This window comes from Vigna umbellata, chromosome 5, assembly GCF_029865625.1.
Source record: "Vigna umbellata cultivar VRB3 chromosome 5, Vumbellata_1.0, whole genome shotgun sequence".
Classification (NCBI taxonomy): Eukaryota; Viridiplantae; Streptophyta; class Magnoliopsida; order Fabales; family Fabaceae; genus Vigna; species Vigna umbellata.
Window position 1 is genome coordinate 67868677 of NC_142169.1, and position 20836 is coordinate 67889512.

At 31.3% G+C, this 20836-nt stretch overlaps 2 protein-coding genes, 1 non-coding gene and 1 pseudogene across 4 annotated transcripts; 3 read left to right on the forward strand and 1 right to left on the reverse strand.

Moving 5' to 3' along the window:
- The first annotated feature begins 1823 nt into the window (after nucleotides 1-1823).
- On the forward strand, nucleotides 1824-5961 carry LOC124833212 (glutamate receptor 2.7-like; annotated as a pseudogene). Its single transcript, XR_015786654.1, has 5 exons — nucleotides 1824-2151; nucleotides 2511-3802; nucleotides 4094-4400; nucleotides 4506-4903; nucleotides 5193-5961. The product of XR_015786654.1 is annotated as a glutamate receptor 2.7-like (transcript).
- A 618-nt stretch (nucleotides 5962-6579) lies between these two features.
- On the forward strand, nucleotides 6580-9199 carry LOC124833196 (D-Tyr-tRNA(Tyr) deacylase family protein). Its single transcript, XM_047307612.2, has 6 exons — nucleotides 6580-6852; nucleotides 6929-7026; nucleotides 7136-7276; nucleotides 8748-8773; nucleotides 8875-8930; nucleotides 9018-9199. The coding sequence occupies exons 1-6, from the start codon at nucleotides 6602-6604 to the stop codon at nucleotides 9043-9045; spliced, it is 600 nt and encodes a 199-aa protein (XP_047163568.1). The 5' UTR covers nucleotides 6580-6601; the 3' UTR covers nucleotides 9046-9199.
- Nucleotides 9200-11621: 2422 nt separating this feature from the next.
- TRNAE-CUC (transfer RNA glutamic acid (anticodon CUC)) lies at nucleotides 11622-11694 on the reverse strand. Its single transcript has one exon. It is a non-coding gene; the product is annotated as a tRNA-Glu (tRNA).
- A 4404-nt stretch (nucleotides 11695-16098) lies between these two features.
- LOC124833226 (GDSL-like Lipase/Acylhydrolase superfamily protein) lies at nucleotides 16099-19849 on the forward strand. Its single transcript, XM_047307649.2, has 5 exons — nucleotides 16099-16453; nucleotides 17365-17495; nucleotides 17575-17808; nucleotides 19105-19351; nucleotides 19498-19849. The coding sequence occupies exons 1-5, from the start codon at nucleotides 16189-16191 to the stop codon at nucleotides 19683-19685; spliced, it is 1065 nt and encodes a 354-aa protein (XP_047163605.1). The 5' UTR covers nucleotides 16099-16188; the 3' UTR covers nucleotides 19686-19849.
- Nucleotides 19850-20836: the final 987 nt, after the last annotated feature.

The following is a 20836-nucleotide window of genomic DNA, read 5'->3' on the forward strand; positions in this document are numbered from 1 at the left end:
TAATATTTTATATTACCTGACTTTTCATATTTGTAGTAGTTACGTTGGCCAACATAATTAAATTCCCATTTCCCTGCATCCAAGGGAGTCCAAATCTTATAATGTCATACTCTAAATGTCAAATGCTAAATGTTAAATGGTAAATGCTGTATGGGCGAAGACCGACTTCTGATTTGCTTGGTATGTCTGTTTTGTGGTGGAGGTAAAGCTGATTTTAAGTTTGGGGTGAACTGCTCTTGTTGTCCACATGTTCTAGGTCCCATCCGACTTACTCCTTCCAAGAAATGTCTTTTGGCAAATGTTACATCTCATGTTTCTCCGAAAATCAGAACAATTATCCCAACGTATTCTACGTTTCTACAAGTCTACTCTTGCAAACTAGTGGATATGAATGTTCTGTCGGTATCTGTTTGGAGTGTATTGGACGCCTTCGATCATTCAAAATAAAAAATTCCTGCGTGCTCCGTCCAATCCTCAACATGGAAACTTTAAAACCACACTTTTAGAGTATTTTTTTAAGTCCCACGTTGACTAGAGAATTAGGCATAAAGTCCACTTCTTAATATAGTATTAGAATCATTATCCTAGCGATATTTCTTGTTTATTGGGCATTTCTATTCCACCCGTCGGGCCACTATCGAACCATCCATTTCTACTGTCACGCTCGAGATGTCTATACCTCGACGTGAAGGAATGGGTTGGAAGTCACACATCGACTAAAAATAAGACTAAATTATAATATATAAGTTGGGTGCAAACCTTTTATTACAAATTGATTTTGTTAGGTTGAGTTAGGCTTAAAGCCCACTTCTTAATACTTTTATTAAAAAAATTTAGATAATGGATTTATGATTTTTATATGTTATTCATCTTAGCTATTATTACTCAATGTAGGGAGTTCAAACTTAAATTCTTGACTATATAAATTTCTAAATAACACTTTTTTTAGATTTAGGATGTAAACATGAATACATTAAAAAAAATTATAAAATAATTTATATAAATAAAGAATATTAATATATAAAAAGGAAAGTGATGTCATCTTAGTAATTCATAATTACCATTATCACAATTTACAAACGGTGTCTTACAATCATAACAAAGAAGTATAAAATTTGTTAAATCATGATTCCAACTACATAATTGCTATGGTAGAAATCCTTAAAACAAGCATAGACTCTACATAACTTTGAAGCATGATCAAATTTCTGTGTAATACTGATAGTATCATTCTTTTCTCTTTTATTATTATCATCTAGAAAAAACATGATTTCTGTAACTATAATTCATCAAAAGACAACTCTAGCAATTCAAGAAGTCAAACACCATTAGCATGTGTTTCACTAATGTTCATTACCCTTGTTATCTGACATGTTAGGACGAAAGAGTGTTGGGCATGATTGAACAGTGGATTCACATTTGGAATGAAAGTAGTTTAACTCAAACTAATCATATATTTCGATCTGCAACTTCTGCTTGCTGCTATATGGTATTGATACAAACTTTCCTTTATTTTGTTTTCTACCAGGTTTGTCCAAATACAAGACTAATCCTATCTACAAGCTAGTCCTCCTCACCAATTCTTCCACGCAAGTTGGAACTACACGAATATCCCTTCCTTATTTTGGTGACAAGATTCTTATATTTGTCTTTATGTATGGAGTCAACATCCCTGTAACTGTCAAAGATTTTCCAGGTCCCCACCAGAATTCTTAGCATTCAAGTACTAATAATTTCGCTGCTTACTGCCTTCTTTTCCTCGAATTTTCACTTATATATGATATGTAATAAGACCGAGGCAGCCTACACCCCAAATTTTCAGCTAAAGGTTAATATATCATGTGAGCAAAACATATAGAAGCAAAATGCATTTCCTTTCAACTAATCCTCAAGGAATAATAATGAATTTTCTCTTCTTTTATGTACTCATCTCCCTTGTTCTTATTAATGGCTACCAAGATGAAGCTACAACAATAGACAACCAAGTTATATCTGTTGGGGCAATCATTGATGTGAATTCTCGCATTGGGAAAGAACAGCAAATGGCCATGGACATTGCAGCTCGAAGTTACAATAGCACTTCAAAGACCTACAAGTTGGCTCTCTATTTCCGGAACTCCACCGACAATCCTCTTAAAGCCATCACTCTTGGTTAGTATATCTACCGTTGGCCAAGTAAAAATTTCAACTTTATATGCCTTCGGGTAAACTTTTTCAAAGGGAAAAATCTATTTTAGATTCTTCAAGGTTCAATCAAAATTTGTTTTAGTCTTTCTATTTTAAATTGGTGATTTAGTCTCTATTTATAAAAGGTGGTGGATTTTTTTTTCTGATCTTGTGTACTTCATTTTGACTTAACCAAGGACGAACCCATCTTGTTTTGGAAATGTGAGAACCAAAATGATTATTATTAGAATGCAGGAACAAAAATTAGCTTTGACGAGAGTTAAAAACACAGGTTGCCTTTCCTTAAATATGTACACTGAAGAATTTGAGACCCTTTCTTGCAGCTGAAGAGATGATTGATAAGCAAAAGGTGGAAGTGATTATCGGGATGCACAGATGGTCAGAAGCAGCTCTAGTGGCTGAAATAGGAAGCCAAACTCAAGTTCCTATTATAGCATTTGCAGAACCCACCGTTACCCCGCCGTTGATGAGTAATAGGTGGCCTTTTTTGGTGAGAATGACTAGGAGTGATTTATCATATATCAAATGCATTGTAGATATAGTGACAGCTTTTGGTTGGCAGAGAGTAGTAGCTATCTATGAAGATGATGCATATGGAGGTGACTATGGCATGCTAGCACTGCTATCTGAGGCCCTCCGGGATGTGAGTTCATCGATTGATTATCACTTAGTTCTTCCACCTATTTCTTCTCTGCATGAACCAGGAGGGTTTATACGTGAAAAACTGTTGAAGTTGTTGCAAACCCAATCTCGCGTTTTCATTGTGCTGAGATCTTCATTAGAAATGGCTATCCATTTGTTTAAAGAAGCCTCAAAAATGGGATTCGTGGACACAGAATCAGCATGGATACTTCCAGAGAGCATAACAAATGTGCTGGACTCTGTCAACAAGTCTGCTATTTCCTATATGGATGGAGCTTTAGGAATCAAAACGTACTACTCCGAAATGAGCCCCGAGTACCGAGATTTTGAGGCTGAATTCTGGAGAACATTTTGGTCCAAGAATGTCGAGGAAGATAACCGCTACCCCGGATTTTATGCATTGCAAGCTTATGATGGCATTAAAATTGTGACCCAAGCAGTAGACAGAATGACCAATAGAAACACTAGGAGCCCAAAGAATTTACTTGGAGAAATACTGCGTAGCAGTTTTCTCGGTTTAAGCGGTCGTATTCAATTCGAAGACGGGAAACTCCAGCAGACTTCTATTTTAAGGATGGTAAATGTGGCCGGGAAGAGTTACAAGGAACTATGCTTTTGGAGTGAACAATATGGGTTCACCAAAGACCTCCCTACAGGAAAAGGTGGACATTCTGGCGCTGGTAATACAGAATGTTTCAGTGCTGTTCGGTGGCCTGGGAATCTGAAAAGGGATCCAAAAGGCTGGAATATGCCTACTAAACAAAATCCTATGAAAATTGCAGTCCGAAGCAGAACCTCTTTTTCCAAGTTTGTCAAGGTTGATTATGAACATGAGGGCGCTCCTGCAACATATAGTGGATTTTGTATCGATATTTTTCAGGGTGTGCTCGACCTTTTGGGGTATGACTTGCCATACGATTATTATCCTATTGATGGAACCTATAATGATTTGGTTCAGCTTGTCTATAACAAGGTATTAAATTCTTTCCATTTTTCCGAACTCCGATAGACAGACTAATATTATTTCTTTCATCATCTTTAGTTTTCTACTTTTCTTTGAAGTGACATTCTTATCATTTTGTAAGATATCATATTGCTCCAATTTGGCTAAACTGCATTTCAATTGAAAATTTGGTTGGTCGTCATAATTATAATTTGTACTAAATACTACTTCGTTATTTTAAATTTAGAGTATCATTTCGTCCCTGCTTTATTGATTTGGACTACTTTTTTTTGTTGCCCCTTGGTTAAATAATGATGGAAGAGTTATGATGCCGTAGTTGGGGACATGACCATACTAGAAGAAAGAATGCAGTATGTGGATTTTACAGTGCCATATGCAGAATCAGGGTTGACAATGGTAGTTCCATCAAAGTCTAAAGAGTCGGCATGGATGTTCACAAAGCCCTTTACCTGGGAAATGTGGATGGTTACGGGTGGCATCTTGATTTACACAATGTTAGCAGTTTGGTACCTTGAGAGGGAATTCAATCCCGAGTTTCATGGCAATTGGGGCAGCCAAATCAGCACAGCTCTTTGGTTTACCTTCTCCTCTTTGTTTTTCGCTCACAGTGAGTATCAACGTTAGAGTTCCAAGCAATTTTTATTTTCAATAGAATTAAGCATGAGAACCAGTAATGAGTTAAACTCAAGTAGTGGTGATTTTCGTCATGCAGGGGAAAAAATGCAGAGCAACTTAACTCGCATCGTGATGGTCTCATGGCTCTTGCTAGTTCTGATCCTTAACTCATCCTACACTGCTAACCTTTCTTCAATGCTCACGGTTAAACAACTGGAACTGAATGTCCCAGATATTCAGCTGTTGAAGAGGAACAACAAGACAATTGGTTGCGATGGTGACTCATTTGTTAGGTCGTTCCTAGAGAAAGTAGAAGGGTTCCCGCCTGGGAACATAAAAAATATCACTGACGAATACACGTATGATGGTTTTTTTCAAAATAACAGCATAGCAGCTGCCTTTCTTGAACTCCCATACGAAAAGGTATTCATCACTGAATACTGTAACAAATACACCGGTTCCACTCCCAGAACCAGATTTGGAGGACTGGGCTTTGTAAGTGATAATACTAGTGCATTTCATTTCATTTCATTCCATTCATCATTACACGAATTCAATTTCTTAGTGTGAGTGTTTATGCAGTTTTTCTTTGTTGCTTGAGCTATGGTTTTCTATTTGAAAAATGTTAGAGAATCAGACTTTTCCCATTAGATTTTAAGAGACAATTGCACATAATTATCTTTATAACCATCTAACTCAGTCAAAATATAGAGTAAATTTTTTTATGGATGTCTATCTAGTATTACTCTTCCAGTTATGACAGTTTTCAAATAACTTAGCACAGATGTTCCAGAAAGGATCGCCGGTGGCCAGAGATGTGTCAAAAGCTATATTACATATGTCAGAGAATGCAGAGCTGAAGAGGTTGGAGGAGAAGTGGTTGATTAGCTCCGGCAAGTGCTCCAACACGACCTCCGACACCAACAACCCGGAAAGTTTGAAGCTAAGAAGTTTATGGATTTTATATGTCATCTCTGGTGCTACTTCCACCATTTGTCTGCTACTATCAACCATCCAATCTCTGGTAAAATCAACTCAGCAACGCCAACGCGTGGCACCAGAAGGCAATGACACCCCAGATTATCAAAATGTGTGGGAAAAGGTGATTGCACATGTAAAGCAGATTTACAACAAAAAGATCAATAATTCAAGAGAGACACGGACACAGGTTGTTACTGATTTTCTTCCAGACAGGGTCACGAGAGCATGACCGGTTCCCCAGTGCCTGAAAATTCAATGCTCCCTTCTCCATCACCAGGGTTACACATGACAACACAGACATAGGAATCACCAACACTTCAAAGTAGTTGCTTTTTCTTTTACTTTTAAACATTTTCTGTTAGCAAAACATATGTGAGTGCCTCGTGAATTGGCAACATGTAAATAGACTTTTCTCGAATAACAACTTCGATAGTTCATAACTGGCTCTTTAATTCTCCCAATGTGGTAAAAAGAATCGTTCAAGAAGCTGCGTTGGCGACTATTCTAACTGAGACTACCAAAAATGTAGCCATAGTTACGAACTTCATCAATATGTATGAAAGATACGTTCAGTGCCGGAGTTTCTTTTCAGCCCTATTCCTCTCACCAGATCTATTATTTTCGAAATTTTTCCTTTAAAACAAGAATTAAATCTTAGTGTTGATGGTAATTAAATAAAATATAATTGTTCTATATTATTTTTTTGTGTACAAAATAAAAGTGGGGGAACTATTTTATAATTGGTAGAAAATAAATTCTCTTATATAAACATTAGACATTAAAATTAGACTTAACTTAAATACATTATTTTAGTTTCAAAATTATTAATTAAGATACTCCACTGCAGAGATGCTAACATTCCCGGAAAATTATGTTTACAGAAGGAGCAAAAGTCTGTGTAACTAGAACATATAATTTTCGGATTAATGGTAAAGATAAATTATATATGATACAACTGAAAGAAAATACATAATATTTATCATTTTTTTATATGACTAAAATTGGTAGCAATTAAATACTAACAAATTAAAAAAAATTTAAAAAAATCAGAGGCTAAAAGTAAGTGTAATAAAAAAAATACTAAATTAAAAAATAGAAACAAAAATTATAAATTTTGTAAAATTGGACCAAATACTGAAAATAAATACACGTAATAAAAAGGAAAAATATTTAAGCATAGGAAAAAAATTAACCCAACAAGATAGATAAAAGATGGAACTGCAATTGGTGTGGCCGTTTAGGTGTAGGGTTCCACGTGTGGGAGCAGGAGGCGTAAGCAGAGGAATACGAATTGGGAGCGCCAGAGTGAGAAGAAAAACAGTGAAGGCAATGCGAGCGGTGGTTCAGCGCGTGGCCTCTGCCTCCGTCGAGGTCGAAGGCCGCATAGTCTCCGAGATTGGCCCCGGCCTTCTAGTCCTCGTCGGAATCCACGACACCGATTCCGAGGCGGACGCCGATTACATGTCATCTTCATTTCTTCGCCCCTTTCATTCCAATTTCAAATTCCCGTTACTCAAATTAGTTTTGCTCTTTTAACAGATGCCGAAAGGTCTTGAATATGAGACTGTTCCCTAATGAAAATTCGGGTAAAGCGTGGGACCACAGCGTGATGCAGAAAAATTATCAGGTTTTGTTGGGTGAGTGAGTGATCCGTGCTAGCATTTTCAATCTCAGTTATGGAATGTAAAAATTTACTTATTTATTTGCTGACTAATGATTTATTTATTGATTTTGTCTTTTTAACAGTGAGTCAGTTTACGTTGTATGGATTCTTGAAGGGTAACAAGCCGGATTTTCACGTTGCGATGGCGCCTCAGAGAGCCAAACCATTCTATGCCTCTTTGGTTGACAGGTTTAGAAGCGCCTATAATTCTGACGCAATCAAGGGTATGGTATCTATACGTTTCTTGATACTTTCTCTTCTCCTTTTGTAATTAATATGTTAGTTTATGGAATTTAATTTCCGTCATTTTAAACAATATTAGTTGGTTAATTAATTAGAAATAATTGTTAAAATGACTTTTACTTTTATTTGAACAGAGAAAGAAAATGCGATTTCTTCTCTGGTAGAAAGAAAATAGGAAAAGAATTGAGTGAAAATATAATTGGGAAGTTGTATGGTTGGAAAAATAAAGAGAGAGAAAAATATATATTTATTTAAAAATTGCTTTAATCCTTTTTGCAGCTTTCCTAGATCATTGGTATGTGGAATTGATTATGGTAATTCTTAAAGGAGTATACTAACAACATATACATAACATACATGGTTTGTAAATACATGTTACATTATCAATTTTCCCTTCATATAGTGATGATATGCTTGTATTATCTTTCCACATTAAGTTTTTTTTTTTTAAATAATATCCTCACGTGTTAAGTTTTTTTTTTAAATTATAAAATAATACCTATACTGCAAGAGTTTTATAAGGATTTTATTCCAGTTGAAATAGATCTTATTAGGTAAGATCACTTTTAAGCAATTGACATTGTATGTTTTAATGAATTTTATTTCAATTGAAAGAGCTTATAAAAATCTACGTCTAGGGCGCTTTAGGGAATGAATCACGAATGTCAATAAACAGAATACTTTTTTCTTCTTTCAACTAATTTTGCCGATGAAATTTCACGCTATTTGTTCAATTTTTTTATAGATTTAAAGTGCATTCAAAACATATATGCATTACCAAACCCTAAAAATTACCTTCTTGCAATTCACTCTCATTCGTTGTTTTGTCTCATCTTTCAGTGATAAATTGAAATAGCTATTCGTTTTTTTTCCATTAATATATTAAATATACAGGTTACAACTTTTAAGTATTTAATGTGGTTAGAACTTAATATAGCATGCTATAGAATGTACAATAGTACATATAGTGAGTTGGATTGAAATGTCGTACACGTTTTCCTTTGCAAGGATTCAGGGTATTTATGAACTTGCCATTAATTATTTTAACTTTTCTCTCTTCCATGACAAAGCAGTGGAACTAATATTAACAGGTTGTGTATTGGTCATCAAGACGAATTACAGTAGAATCTTTTCGTGCACTCTATTAAATGAAGTTATTGTTAATTCAGAAATTTGTTTGACATGCAATGTCCAATTCCCTCATTCATTCTTATCATCGTTATAACAGTCAAGTCTTTATGCTGATGGCTAATTAAATTATAGTAAAACATAATTTTCTGAATACCTAAGATCATGCTGGCTGTACAATTTGATTCCCTTGGCCTAATAATTAGTTTCTTTATGTGTCTTTGTGTTTGTTGCTGGGAGTTTTAGTTGTATTTGTTGCTTTGTATTTATTCATACAAGATCTGGTGAAACCCTATCTTAAGCTCCTTTCAATTTGAAATGCAGATGGTGTATTTGGAGCAATGATGAAGGTAAAAAATATGCCACTCAATCACCGTGCAGGTCTCTTAGTTGATTGACAATTTGTAATGATGTCTGTGTTAACAATCCTCTCATTTGTAATGGGGAGCAGGTAAATCTGGTCAATGATGGACCAGTCACCATGCAGCTTGATTCACAAACATCCAAGTAAGTTGATGATGTTACTTTAATTCTGAACCTGAGATGTTTGTCCTTTCTGTTTTTAGAATTTCATTAACAATTCACATAATCCAGGAATACCGTTGATGCAACAGAGTCTTAATCAGTGACCGATCTGGCTTTACGAAATTGAGGTTGAATTAATGATCAAATTGTAAGGCATTATAGTTTTGTTCATTGTATTTGAAGTTTTGTCTCCCCCAATGCAGTGATCCCATTTTGTAACATTATTTAGTTTAAAGAATGCCTTAGAGTTCGATTGTCCCTGTCCCTCCTGCCTTAAAGAATCATTTTTGGACAAAACAAACTAATACTATATCAGATGACTACTAATCGGTTACCTGTTTTGAGATCCAGTGGCCATATGCCAAGGGTCTATTTTTATACTAATCAGAAAGGTTTTTTCTTTTATTAATTTTTTTTAATAAGTAATTATAAGAAATATTTCTAGGTATCCAAATAAGCTCATGATTTATAACTGACGTTTTCAACACTTTTTGCTGTGATTACTTACTAGTTCGTTGTACCTAATTTCCGACAAGTTTTGGCCCCGGAGTTTAATTATATTGCTGCGAAAGCACCTCGTCAGAGGGAAGATGTGACCTACAAGGAAACAGTTTATAATTTCAGCGTGACAACTGTTAATGGTTATATTTTTCTTAGAAACAATAGTTGAAAACAATTGGCTACGGTAATGGCTTAATTTGTGTTTTCAAACAGCCCCTAAATAAACCACAAGACTTTTATAAATTTTTATTTGATAAAAAGGTTAGAATTTAAGCTATTCAAAAAGTCTTTTAAGTGTAATGACTGGTTCATTTAATTATTTATTAGTGGTATTGTTTTTACTATTATTAACTTATACTCAATATTATAATTTATTTAAAATATGTGTCTGGCTACGGAGTTAATCTATATACAAAAATAGATTTAAAAGGTTATTAAGGAATTAATTTATTTCTTGCTTAAAAGTTCTATTTTAAAATAAGATATTGTTCATGTAATATAATAAGCGCATAATTATACATATATAGAGGGAGGACAAATATTAATTAATCAAGACGATAAAACATTTTCTAATTTATATTCTCTCAAATTGAAGTGGTTAATGAAGGAGTAAGAATTTTCTAAGAAGAAAGTGATGGAGTGAATGAAGAATAGTCTTCCCACCAATATTTGCAACTTCGAAACTGTATAGATGTAATAGATTGATATAACATGATATCATACCAGTATTTCTCCTTTGGTTTCTTCAAGTTCTTTACATATTTTTCGTGGTCAAACTTGCTATTCTCGGCTTGTATATCAGTGCTTACAGGAAAGTTTGTCAAAGATCATATAATATATGTATCAAGTAATCAAAGTGAAAATCTTGACAAAATTTTTAAAAAAAAAATGGAAGATTCTGTTATAATTTATTTATATATTTGTGGAATTAAATTTGTTTTAACGGATACTAAAAAAATACTTAAGAATACTTTTTAGATAACTTGATTGAAATTCAGAGGTTTTTTTATCATACATCCTTGATACTGAGTACCTATATTTAAAAAAAAAAAACTTTTTAAAGAAGTATCGGTGAATAATGGGACGGCTAGAAAATTACGTGTGTATGCTGGAACAAGTTGGGTGTGATATATAAATTTTTGGTGTTAAAAATAGAAAAGAAAAGGTGTGTGAATGAATGCTAGAGAGGGACATCCCAACAACAAGTATGAAAAATTAATATTGCAAAATGAATTTGTGTGCAGAAAGAGAGTTGTGCAGAGTGAAGTTGTTGATCAAACTGAGAATGATTTGGTGGGTGTGAGCTGGAGGTAGTGGCGCCTGGTCTGTTTCTTCAGATGGACCCTCTTCCATGTGAAACTCTTTCATTAACTTCATAAAATCTCATGGTTGATGCAACCTCTCACAATTCTGGCACAACCTTTTAATGTTTTCTTTCGCTCTGTCTATTTATTTCGGATAAGGATAAAATGACATGTTTTTATTTCACATCTATTATAAAAATAATATACTTATAAAAAAATGTAAATTTTTTATATTTAAAAATATATCTACAAATATTTATTTATCATGTATTATCAATAATATTCTATAAATAATACATGTGGTAAAAGTTTTAATATTTTGATTACAGTGTAAATTTTGCCTTTTATAATCGCATTTCATTTAATTCCTTAACTCTAAAATAATTCAAGGCCATTAATATAAAAATCATTGTCAAGTTGAACTGTTCTTCTACTTTTTCTTGTTCATTTCAAAATTTCAATGGACGATTAGTAGCTCTCTAAAATGTTGACTAGGGCAATTATATGCAAGAAAGTCCAATGCTGAATGAATCCCAATTTCTGAAAAGCTGCTAACACTATAGCCACGTTTTTTGGTGGAAAAACAACATCATCATCAATTGTCAAATGGAATTCTATAATTGGTGTACACAAGCTGTAAGTGTTGACATCGATACATGCTGTTCATTTCACTTATAAAAAAGATTCACATGACATTACATGATAAAACTATATGAGAAAAAAATTATCAGAATAATATATGAATACTTCCTCTGTTGGAAAGATGTAATAATTAGTAAAATAAAATAAATCACTTATCTATTAAGAAAAAACTAAAAACAAAATCTATCATTGAAACAATTAATGATTTGTTAAAAAGGATTAACACTTCCGTTGCCGGGACTTGAACCCGGGTCTTTCGGGTGAGAGCCGAATATCCTGACCAACTAGACTACAACGGAACACTTGGTACATGATTTACTTATTAAAATTAATAAATTCGTTTTCTTTCGTTAGTTTAACAATTTCTAGTTTTTTATTTTTCGAATTAGTACTTTCATAAAGTTAATTATTTTAATTGAAAATTTTCTTTAAATTAATAAAATTATGTAATTTTATTGTTACGAGCACCTTCGTTAAAAATATTTTATACTAAGACAAAATGGAAAACTATTTTAATCTTTGCATATAGACACTTGTACAACTTAACTAAATCATTGATTCAATTATGGAGTCTGTACGACTTAATTTTATAGATTTATTTTTCTGTAACACCTAAGTTAAAGTTTGTATAAAAAAGACTATTGAGATAGTTTGAACTTTGAATAGATATATAGCAGTAAAATATGTGTGTGTTTTCTTCTATAAAAATATGTTCTTAATTAACTTTTCTTTGATCTCATTGCTTAACGTAATGATAATTAGTTGCACAAATTAAATAACTTGTGTATAACTTATTTAAATTTATTATATGAAAGAAGTAACTTTTACTTGTAAAAAATGAACACAAATATTACGAATGTACAATAATTCACACTCGTTATTTAAACTAAACCATCTTCTACCACAAAATGGATTTTTATGTTATTGTTGAAAAATGTGCAAAAACAACTCCTTTTTAATAAAAAAAAAACTTTTAGTAATATATTTTTTATTACAAAAAAATTGGCTTTAGCCGTTTATTTAAAATATATAATTCAGTTATTGAACTAGCATAAAACTAGTTGAGTTATAACTTCTTTTGGTATAAATATTCAAATTTAACTCCAAACATTGGATGTTAGTTGCAACATTGATGTTGAATTCTATAAGTACATAGTTACTTCTGTAAAAGAAGTACAATTATAACTAACGTTTTAATTGAATGGTGAACATCTTAATAACAACATAGTAAACAAAAAATATCCAATTTAGTTCAAATATAACAACAAATATGAGAAAATAATTTAATTATGAGTTATTTTATAATTTTAAGTTCAAAGTTATGAATATATTAAATAATATGTTGGGTGAGATGTACAGTGTGATCCTTCCATTAAATTGTTTTAGTAAATACTTGTATCAAAACCTGGACTATATGTAGCTACAATAATAACAATTTTAGGCTAAAACATTTTTTTTCTTTATTTACATAAGAATGTAAATATTATAATATTAAAAAATGATTTTAAGTCTAATTCAACTTCACAAATCGGTTTATAAAATAAAATTTGGATCTTACTTATATATTATAATTTAGTCTTATATAAGTCGATATGAAACTTTCAAAAGATACGTCGTAATTTGTTTCATGTCTTTTTTTAAAATGTTTTAAATATTCTATTTTCAAGTTTCGATTGTTGACATGTTTATAATTATTTTATATGGACATTAAATTAATAAAAATTAAATGACTTTTTGCATTACGAAATTAAATAACAATTGTGTATATAGAAGATATTTGAAGTGATATTTTAGATGTGTTAAATTGGAGATGCTATTGAATAAAAGCAACATGGATGAATCTATTTACATTAGAGAAACCAACTAACTGCATTCATTCATTGCAGGCCCCAGGAGGTAGTCAGTGCTATTAAATTCCATAACATCAATTTATATTTTTTACGGAAAAAAATAAAATTGATGATACCTGTTTACGAATAAAACCATTTATGAATATTTAGATTTCACTCATTAACTATTCGTTAAATTTATGAATATTTAGATTTCCTTAGAATATCTCTTTAGGAATCCTTTTACTTCTTTCTAAAATTTTGAATTAGTTTTTTTATTTTATTTATTGAGAATTATTGTAATTGGCGTGCATGTGAGCAAAGGGGTTGCATGTGGCACTAACAAACTTTCTCGAATTTTTTTTATCTTCTATAATTTCAAATATATGTTAGATCATTAAATCAAAAAGTTTGTTTGTGTTTTTAGAGTTGTTGTAAGAATAAGAGTCTAGGTTTTTGTTAAGAGGGTTAAGGAAAGTTAGTTTAATTTGACATTGTATAATTGCTTAAGTAAATGGTTCTGGTTGGACATTAATGTTTTTGAATTTTTAAGTACAATTAGTGAAATTGATTAAGTAAAGTGTGTTAAATATGTAAAATTTGGAGGTTTTGGTTTGTTGTTGTTTGATATATATTGAAATGTGATAATTTAGTGAGAAATTGTTTAAAGATATTGATGTTTGAGTCATTAACTTAATAGTACAGTTTAAATACATATTTTTATATCAATTACTAATTTAGAACATAATAACGAGTTCCAAAGAAGGGTCAATTGAATAACCTGTAAATTTTTTTCCTGCATATATTTATACATATCATTGTACAAAATTTTAAGTCTATAATGTAGGTTGATTTGGAGGAGCAATAATTAATATCCGTTTATAAATTTTGTATAATAGAGCTTATATTTTGATATACTAATTTTGATTTCAGTTGATTTCTTTTTAAAATACTATTGTGATTTTATTCACAGGTAGATAATTTACATTATCTTACGGATTTTGTTTATACTCATGCCATAATATAATGATGTAATTTCTCTTTTATTAGTAATTAATAAAATGCTATAAATGGGTTGTTATAATTTTCATATAATAAGTTATAAAAAAAATTAGTCATATAATTTTTTTAAATTTCACGTACTATATGTTACATATTTTTTTTATTAAACAATTGTATGATATTACAATATTTTTTAAATACTATATTGATGATACAAAAAAGAATCGTGATAATCATCTATAAAAAAAAAATAAAACTAATAAACTTGAGTTCAAAATTTAATTAAATTTACTTAAAAGAATAAGTCAGATTTAAATATTTAATTGTTTTACAAATCAAACTCAACTGAGTAAATCAATTTTGACTCTTACACAAAATGTTGAGTGAACAACATGCGGAAATTTGAGTAAAACAAAGGTAAATCTAATTTTATTTGAGCAAACAAGGTAAAAGTAACTTGAAAAAAGTAATTTATTTAACTGTTATTTTTACAAATTTAAAATAAAATTGATTATTTTTTATTATTTATATTTTCTTCACTTATTTTCTAATTAGTATATTTATTATACTATAAAAAGAAAAATATTAAAATAAAAATTCTTGTAAACATTTTATTAAAGTAAAAAATATTATAATTTTAGTTTTCAAAATAGAATCTAAAAATACTTAAAAATAGAATGAAAGGGATAAGAGGATTGAAAAACGCTGTTAAAATAACATGATGTTGAAAATAATTACTAACATTTAACTCAACCTCAAATACATCTCTCATTCTCATATTCTTCTTTTTATACTGAAACTCAAACTTTTATATTTTCCTTTTTAAACTTCTTTCAAATCAATGGTCTTATTTTTCTAATTCAACGCAAGATTTTATAAGTATGAAAACAAGTTTCAATTAGTTAGTGAGAGACCTAATTGAACTCTAAGTGCTAAACAAATTATAAAATTAGGGACTTACATGGACTCTCTACTATAGTCTTCAAAATACAATATTCAATATATAATTTTTTTAATATATTTTAAAACATCGAAATATATATATAAAGAAATAAAGAAATAAAGTGTATTTTAACAATTCTATTGATCAGGAATAACACCAAAATTAATGTGGATAAGTGTACTCAACTTAGACATTTTTTTAAGAAAGAAAAATAAAATAAGAATTATAACAAAAGAACTTTTCCATCTCACGATGATATACTTTTAGTTTTCTAGAAATGTTTAAATCTATTGTTATTTTGTACATTTCAATGAAATCAATATTTTTTTAATTCCTAACTTATTTTTTAAATTAATTATTCTTTCTTTCTCAATCAGAGTAATATATATTTATTTAAAAGAAAGAGATTATTTTAGTAAAATTGTTAAAAAAAAGATAGTTTTATTATTTTCAATGTAATGGAAAAAACCTCGAGATGATTGTTAACATTATTAGTAATTATATGTGTTCTATTTCTTCTTTATCTAAACATCTAGACCTGAAGAATATTGATTACATGTTATACTATCATGTTCCAACAGACAAAGGTATACGAGGTAATTATGAATATAATGATATATAAATTAGAAGTTAATAAAATATGATGGAGAGTTGATTTTGGTACAGTGAAGGAAACAAAAGTGGACCAATGCACATGATATTTTTGTAAGAAGTCTCTCTCAGAGTTACTTTTGGAGCTAACGAAGTACAGTTCATTGCTGTGTTCTCCTTCTCCAATTAAAGTGGAGGCCAGGAGAGGGAGTAGTAGTTTTAAGCCTTAAATGCTGTAATTAATTTAGGGACCGTTTTTTAAATGCTCCAGCAACCACTCACCATACAGGATCCTTACGTGCTGCATTTAAATAAAGATGCATGGCATTGTTCAATGCTCGTGTTTAACTTCTCACTGTTGGGAAAAAGGGTCCCCATTTCAGAACTCTCAGCAGTTGCAGTTGTAATTTCAAGGCCTTGGTGAGGCAATGGAGTACTTGGTAGTGAAAATCATGATACTGGCCACAATTCCATTCTATTCACTTGCTGCGGAAATTCCTCTAGTGAGACAAGTGGCTTCAAAGTATAATGTGTCTTGCATACTGGTTTTTGGAGATTCAAGTGTTGATTCTGGCAACAACAATGCCCTTCACACCACAATGAAAAGCAACTTTCTTCCCTACGGCAAGGACTTCTTTGACAGCCGCCCAACAGGACGGTTTAGCAATGGAAGACTTGCAACAGACTTTGTTGGTAAAAATATTCAATTCCCTTTTTCTTTTCTTTTTATATTTCTATTTTCTTGTTTGATGCTATTGACAATTCAATGAGTTGAAAGTTTCTTATATGAGTTTGTCTGTAATATTTGAAAAACCTAACCCTTGAATTGGTTTTACTAAAAGATTAATTATTAAGTCACCATAATAAGTTACTTTCAGAAAGAAACAAGTTATAACGGAGAAGAAAATGAGTTTCTTAGTCCTCACAAAATTACCTAAAAAAAGAAAACATATGAACAAATAATGCACCGACTTGACTTGCCTACCATACCTGAAATTCAACAAGCTTTAGTTAAAAGAATAATGACAAGGATAGAATTTTAGATTACTTGTCATAAAGGTTTTCCATACCATGTCAAAAAAATAGGCTGTTAGGTGAAGACACCTGATATGCTATTAATACGCCGCTGATGAATAAGATCATCAGAGCTATTCATTTCTATATTGGTTAAATGATCTATGAATACCTTTTTTTAATACAAACATCAATTCAATACTCTCCTCATTCACATCTTATCATGTATCTTTTATTATATTCATATTTATATTATTTTTTTTTACAGTCTCAAAAAATGACCATGTATCATTCTCATTTTATATCATAGTACACTAAAACCATCCAAAAATATCTTAGGACTTAACCCTGATATGGTAAATGGAAGTTCAGAAGCTTTAATCTAAAAAGACGTAAGCACAACATGACTGGTACAATTAAAACATTGATCTCAGAGCATGAGTTTCTCCAACCTAATATATTAAAAATACAATTAAAACATTGTATTCAAGTCGCATGTTTCTAAGTGTTTTTTTATATGATGTTAGAAGAAGCCTATTTTATTGTATGTAATTACTGAGTATTAGTGTTTCCATTTAACACATGTGCAGCTGAAGCAGTGGGGTATAGAAAGGTGATTCCACCGTTTCTGGACCCTAATTTGAAGCCGGAAGATCTTGAGTATGGTGTCAGTTTTGCATCAGCAGCCACAGGTTTTGATGATTACACAGCAGAAGTTTCGGTACATAATTCTGTGAAAAACTTGATAATAGGTATTTGAATGTTTTTGTGATTAGTTAGCTAACTGTGGTGTGGTGCAGAATGTTTTGTCTGTTTCAAAACAATTGGAGTATTTTGCGCATTACAAGATCCATTTGAGAAGAGAGGTGGGCGAAGAAAGAGCAGAATTCATTACAAGAAATGCCTTGTATATTATCAGTATGGGTACAAACGATTTCCTTCAGAATTATTTCTTGGAACCTACACGCCCTAAGCAATTCAGCTTGGAAGAATTCGAGAATTTCTTGCTCTCTCGCTTCGCCAAGGACGTTAAGGTTCACTCTTTCTCCATCTATACAATCAATTCTTGCATTTTATCCATGTTAAAATTATTTAAAAAGTTCCTCCAAAATTGAAATCCAAAACTTTACATAGATGAAACTGTGAAGTTACCTTATTAATTTACTGATGTTTATCAAAGTAACTGGTAAACATAAATGTCAGGAATGATTGTATAACAATTAAAATACGCAACGTAAGTCATTATTAAAAAACTAATTGTATGTAAAATAAATAATAAAGCCATATCAAATTTATAAAGGATTATAAACTCTATAGTTTTAATCAATGTTTTAAGAATAAACAGAAAATAAATATAAAAACTAAAAAATATAAACTAAAATACTGTTTGAATTAACGTTTCAAAAATAATTAGTAACAACTGAGATTGTTTTGGCCAAATACTATTAATATTTTTAAATCATACTTCCCAACTGATAAAAAAATAGAACTAAGAAACTGTTCGTTAAATTCTTTGAATTCATACGGTTTGGTTTTGGATCTAGAATTTTGGTTTTTATAATTTAAATATAATTAAAAAATAAAATAATTCAAAATTATTTCTATTTAAATATGATTTTTGTTTGATTTTATCAGATGATCAAATGCAGTTCTCTGAGGCTAGGAACTTAATTGCATGACTTTAATATCTCTGCACTACTTCACAGTTTTGCATTTAATTTTGTTGGTGCAGAGATATTATATTTTCTTGCATTGGATGGACCATATATGTAGGAAACTCTAGGCCCCGGGGTGATAATCCCACAGAAAATAACACCAACAATAAAGTGCTATCAATCACACCACATTCATTTCTGGCCTATCATGTGAGGTTAGCAGTTTAACACGAGGATAAACAAAACTATATAAGTCTAATGGAATTAATTAACTTATGTAGCATAAGAAAATAAGAACAAAATAGTAGGCATCGTATTATATTTTTCGTAGGGTTTTTATTGGTTAAACATTACTTGTCGAAATATCCTTCCTTAACTATCGAAAAATCAGTCAGTCTCAAATAGTTTAACATGCTTATCCCTTTCCGATAAGTTTCATGTTCAAGGGTCCGTCCCTTTCAATCTTTTTATCTTCTCTTTGTAATAACGGAAGAAACCTATTATTCAAAACTATTCAATGTCTCACTAACAAAACAATACCTTTCAATTAAGAATTTAGAAAAAAAAAATATTTTTTGAATTATTAAAATTTAAGATTATATATATATATATTTACATTGAGTGTTCGAAACGGAACATTCGAAGTATGAGTTAATATATACTTGCTGGTTACAGGAAATGCATAGACTTGGGGCAAGGAGGGTAATCATTGTAGGAGTCCTCCCTCTGGGATGCATTCCACTTATCAAGACACTTAGAAGTGCGGAAGGCTGTGATAAAAGTTTAAATAGTGTTGCTCATGCATTCAATGCAAAATTATTACAGCAATTAAACATCCTGAAGACAAAGCTGGGCTTAAGAACTGCTTTGGTTGATGTTTATGACATGATCCAACGTGCAGTCACCAATCCTAAAAAATATGGTTAGTCGTGAATTATGTCCCTTTTGAAGTTACTTTTAATCGCAAATGCTTGTCATCTATGACCTATAAAATAATGCTTTTTTTGTTTTACTAAGCGTGACCGAGTTCTTTCTTTCATGTACTTTCCTCTTGTTGGTTGAGTGCAGGATTTGTCGAAGGTTCGAAAGGATGTGTTGGAACAGGGACAATAGAATATGGAGATTCATGCAAAGGGGTGAATAGTTGTTCGGATGCAGACAAATATGTATTCTGGGATGCTGTTCATCCAACGCAGAAAATGTACAAGTTAATAGCTGAAGAGGCCATTGCATCTTTTGTTACTAATTTCTTTTGACAGTGATGTCTATTTATATATATGATGCCTGTGTCAAACATCAATGTTCAAAAAGACCCCCTGTGGTTTCAAATAAACTATTCAATTTGAAACTGCAGGCCGCGCAATGTAATTTAGTTTACAATTAATTTTGTTATATTAAATCTTAGAAGAAATATTTGTTATTTGATTTTTCGTTTTAGAAATATAATACAACCATATAATATTCCTACGAGTGTTGATAATTAACTTATGTAACCATGCAAAAAATATACTAGTCAAAGATCTATATCTCTATAAATCTTAAAATTACCAGTCAGATATTATAAAATATAATTAAAATATTATTATTTTGAGTTATTAATTAGGTGTGACTTTGATGAAAAGCCTAAAACACAGAAAAGTTTAGGGTAGGGTCCAGAAGGGTCTTCATTCTTAGTTGTTGGCTTTGATGATAACAATGAAACAATGAAATCAATGTGAGTTAGGAGTTTGAGCATGGGAACGTCTTACTACAAAGCATGCTTCAATTATTGGAGTGCGGTTTAACCTGACACAACGTTGGAAAGTGTCACATATAGTTGGAAAACTGAACTAAGTTAGGTTCATGGCTTAAGGCTCCTTCTTGAGTACTGTTTCACTGTGTATGGAAAATACTTTCAGCAGCAATATTTGGGAAAGTAAGAAGCTCAAGAGTTGCCAAAGGGGAAGGTTTAGTTGGTGATACTTATCTTCTTGTTTGTGTCACTGAATCTGAAAGCAATTTTTGATTGGAAAATGTTATTTGGACAACAAAAGTTTGACACAATTTTGACAACGGCGACGTGGCAGCTGTGCATTGGCTCAGTGAATTGAAAACAAACCAGAAAAAACCCAAAATACCCCTCACCCCGGTTCACTGAGCCAATGCACAGCTGCCACGTCGCCGTTGTCAAAATTGTGTCAAACTTTTGTTGTCCAAATAACATTTTCCTTTTTGATTTACAAAGGCAGAAGTGTACTTGGTATCGAACGTCATCTTTCGTGGTTTAATGTGACCTTGTGTCAGAAATTCAAGAGGTCTTGGTTAGTGCAATAGTGATGGATTCTTTCTGATTCACAGATCATGTAACCAGATTTTGTTAACAAGGATTAAGTATAAGAAATCTCGCATCATCTCTAAACAGAAGATG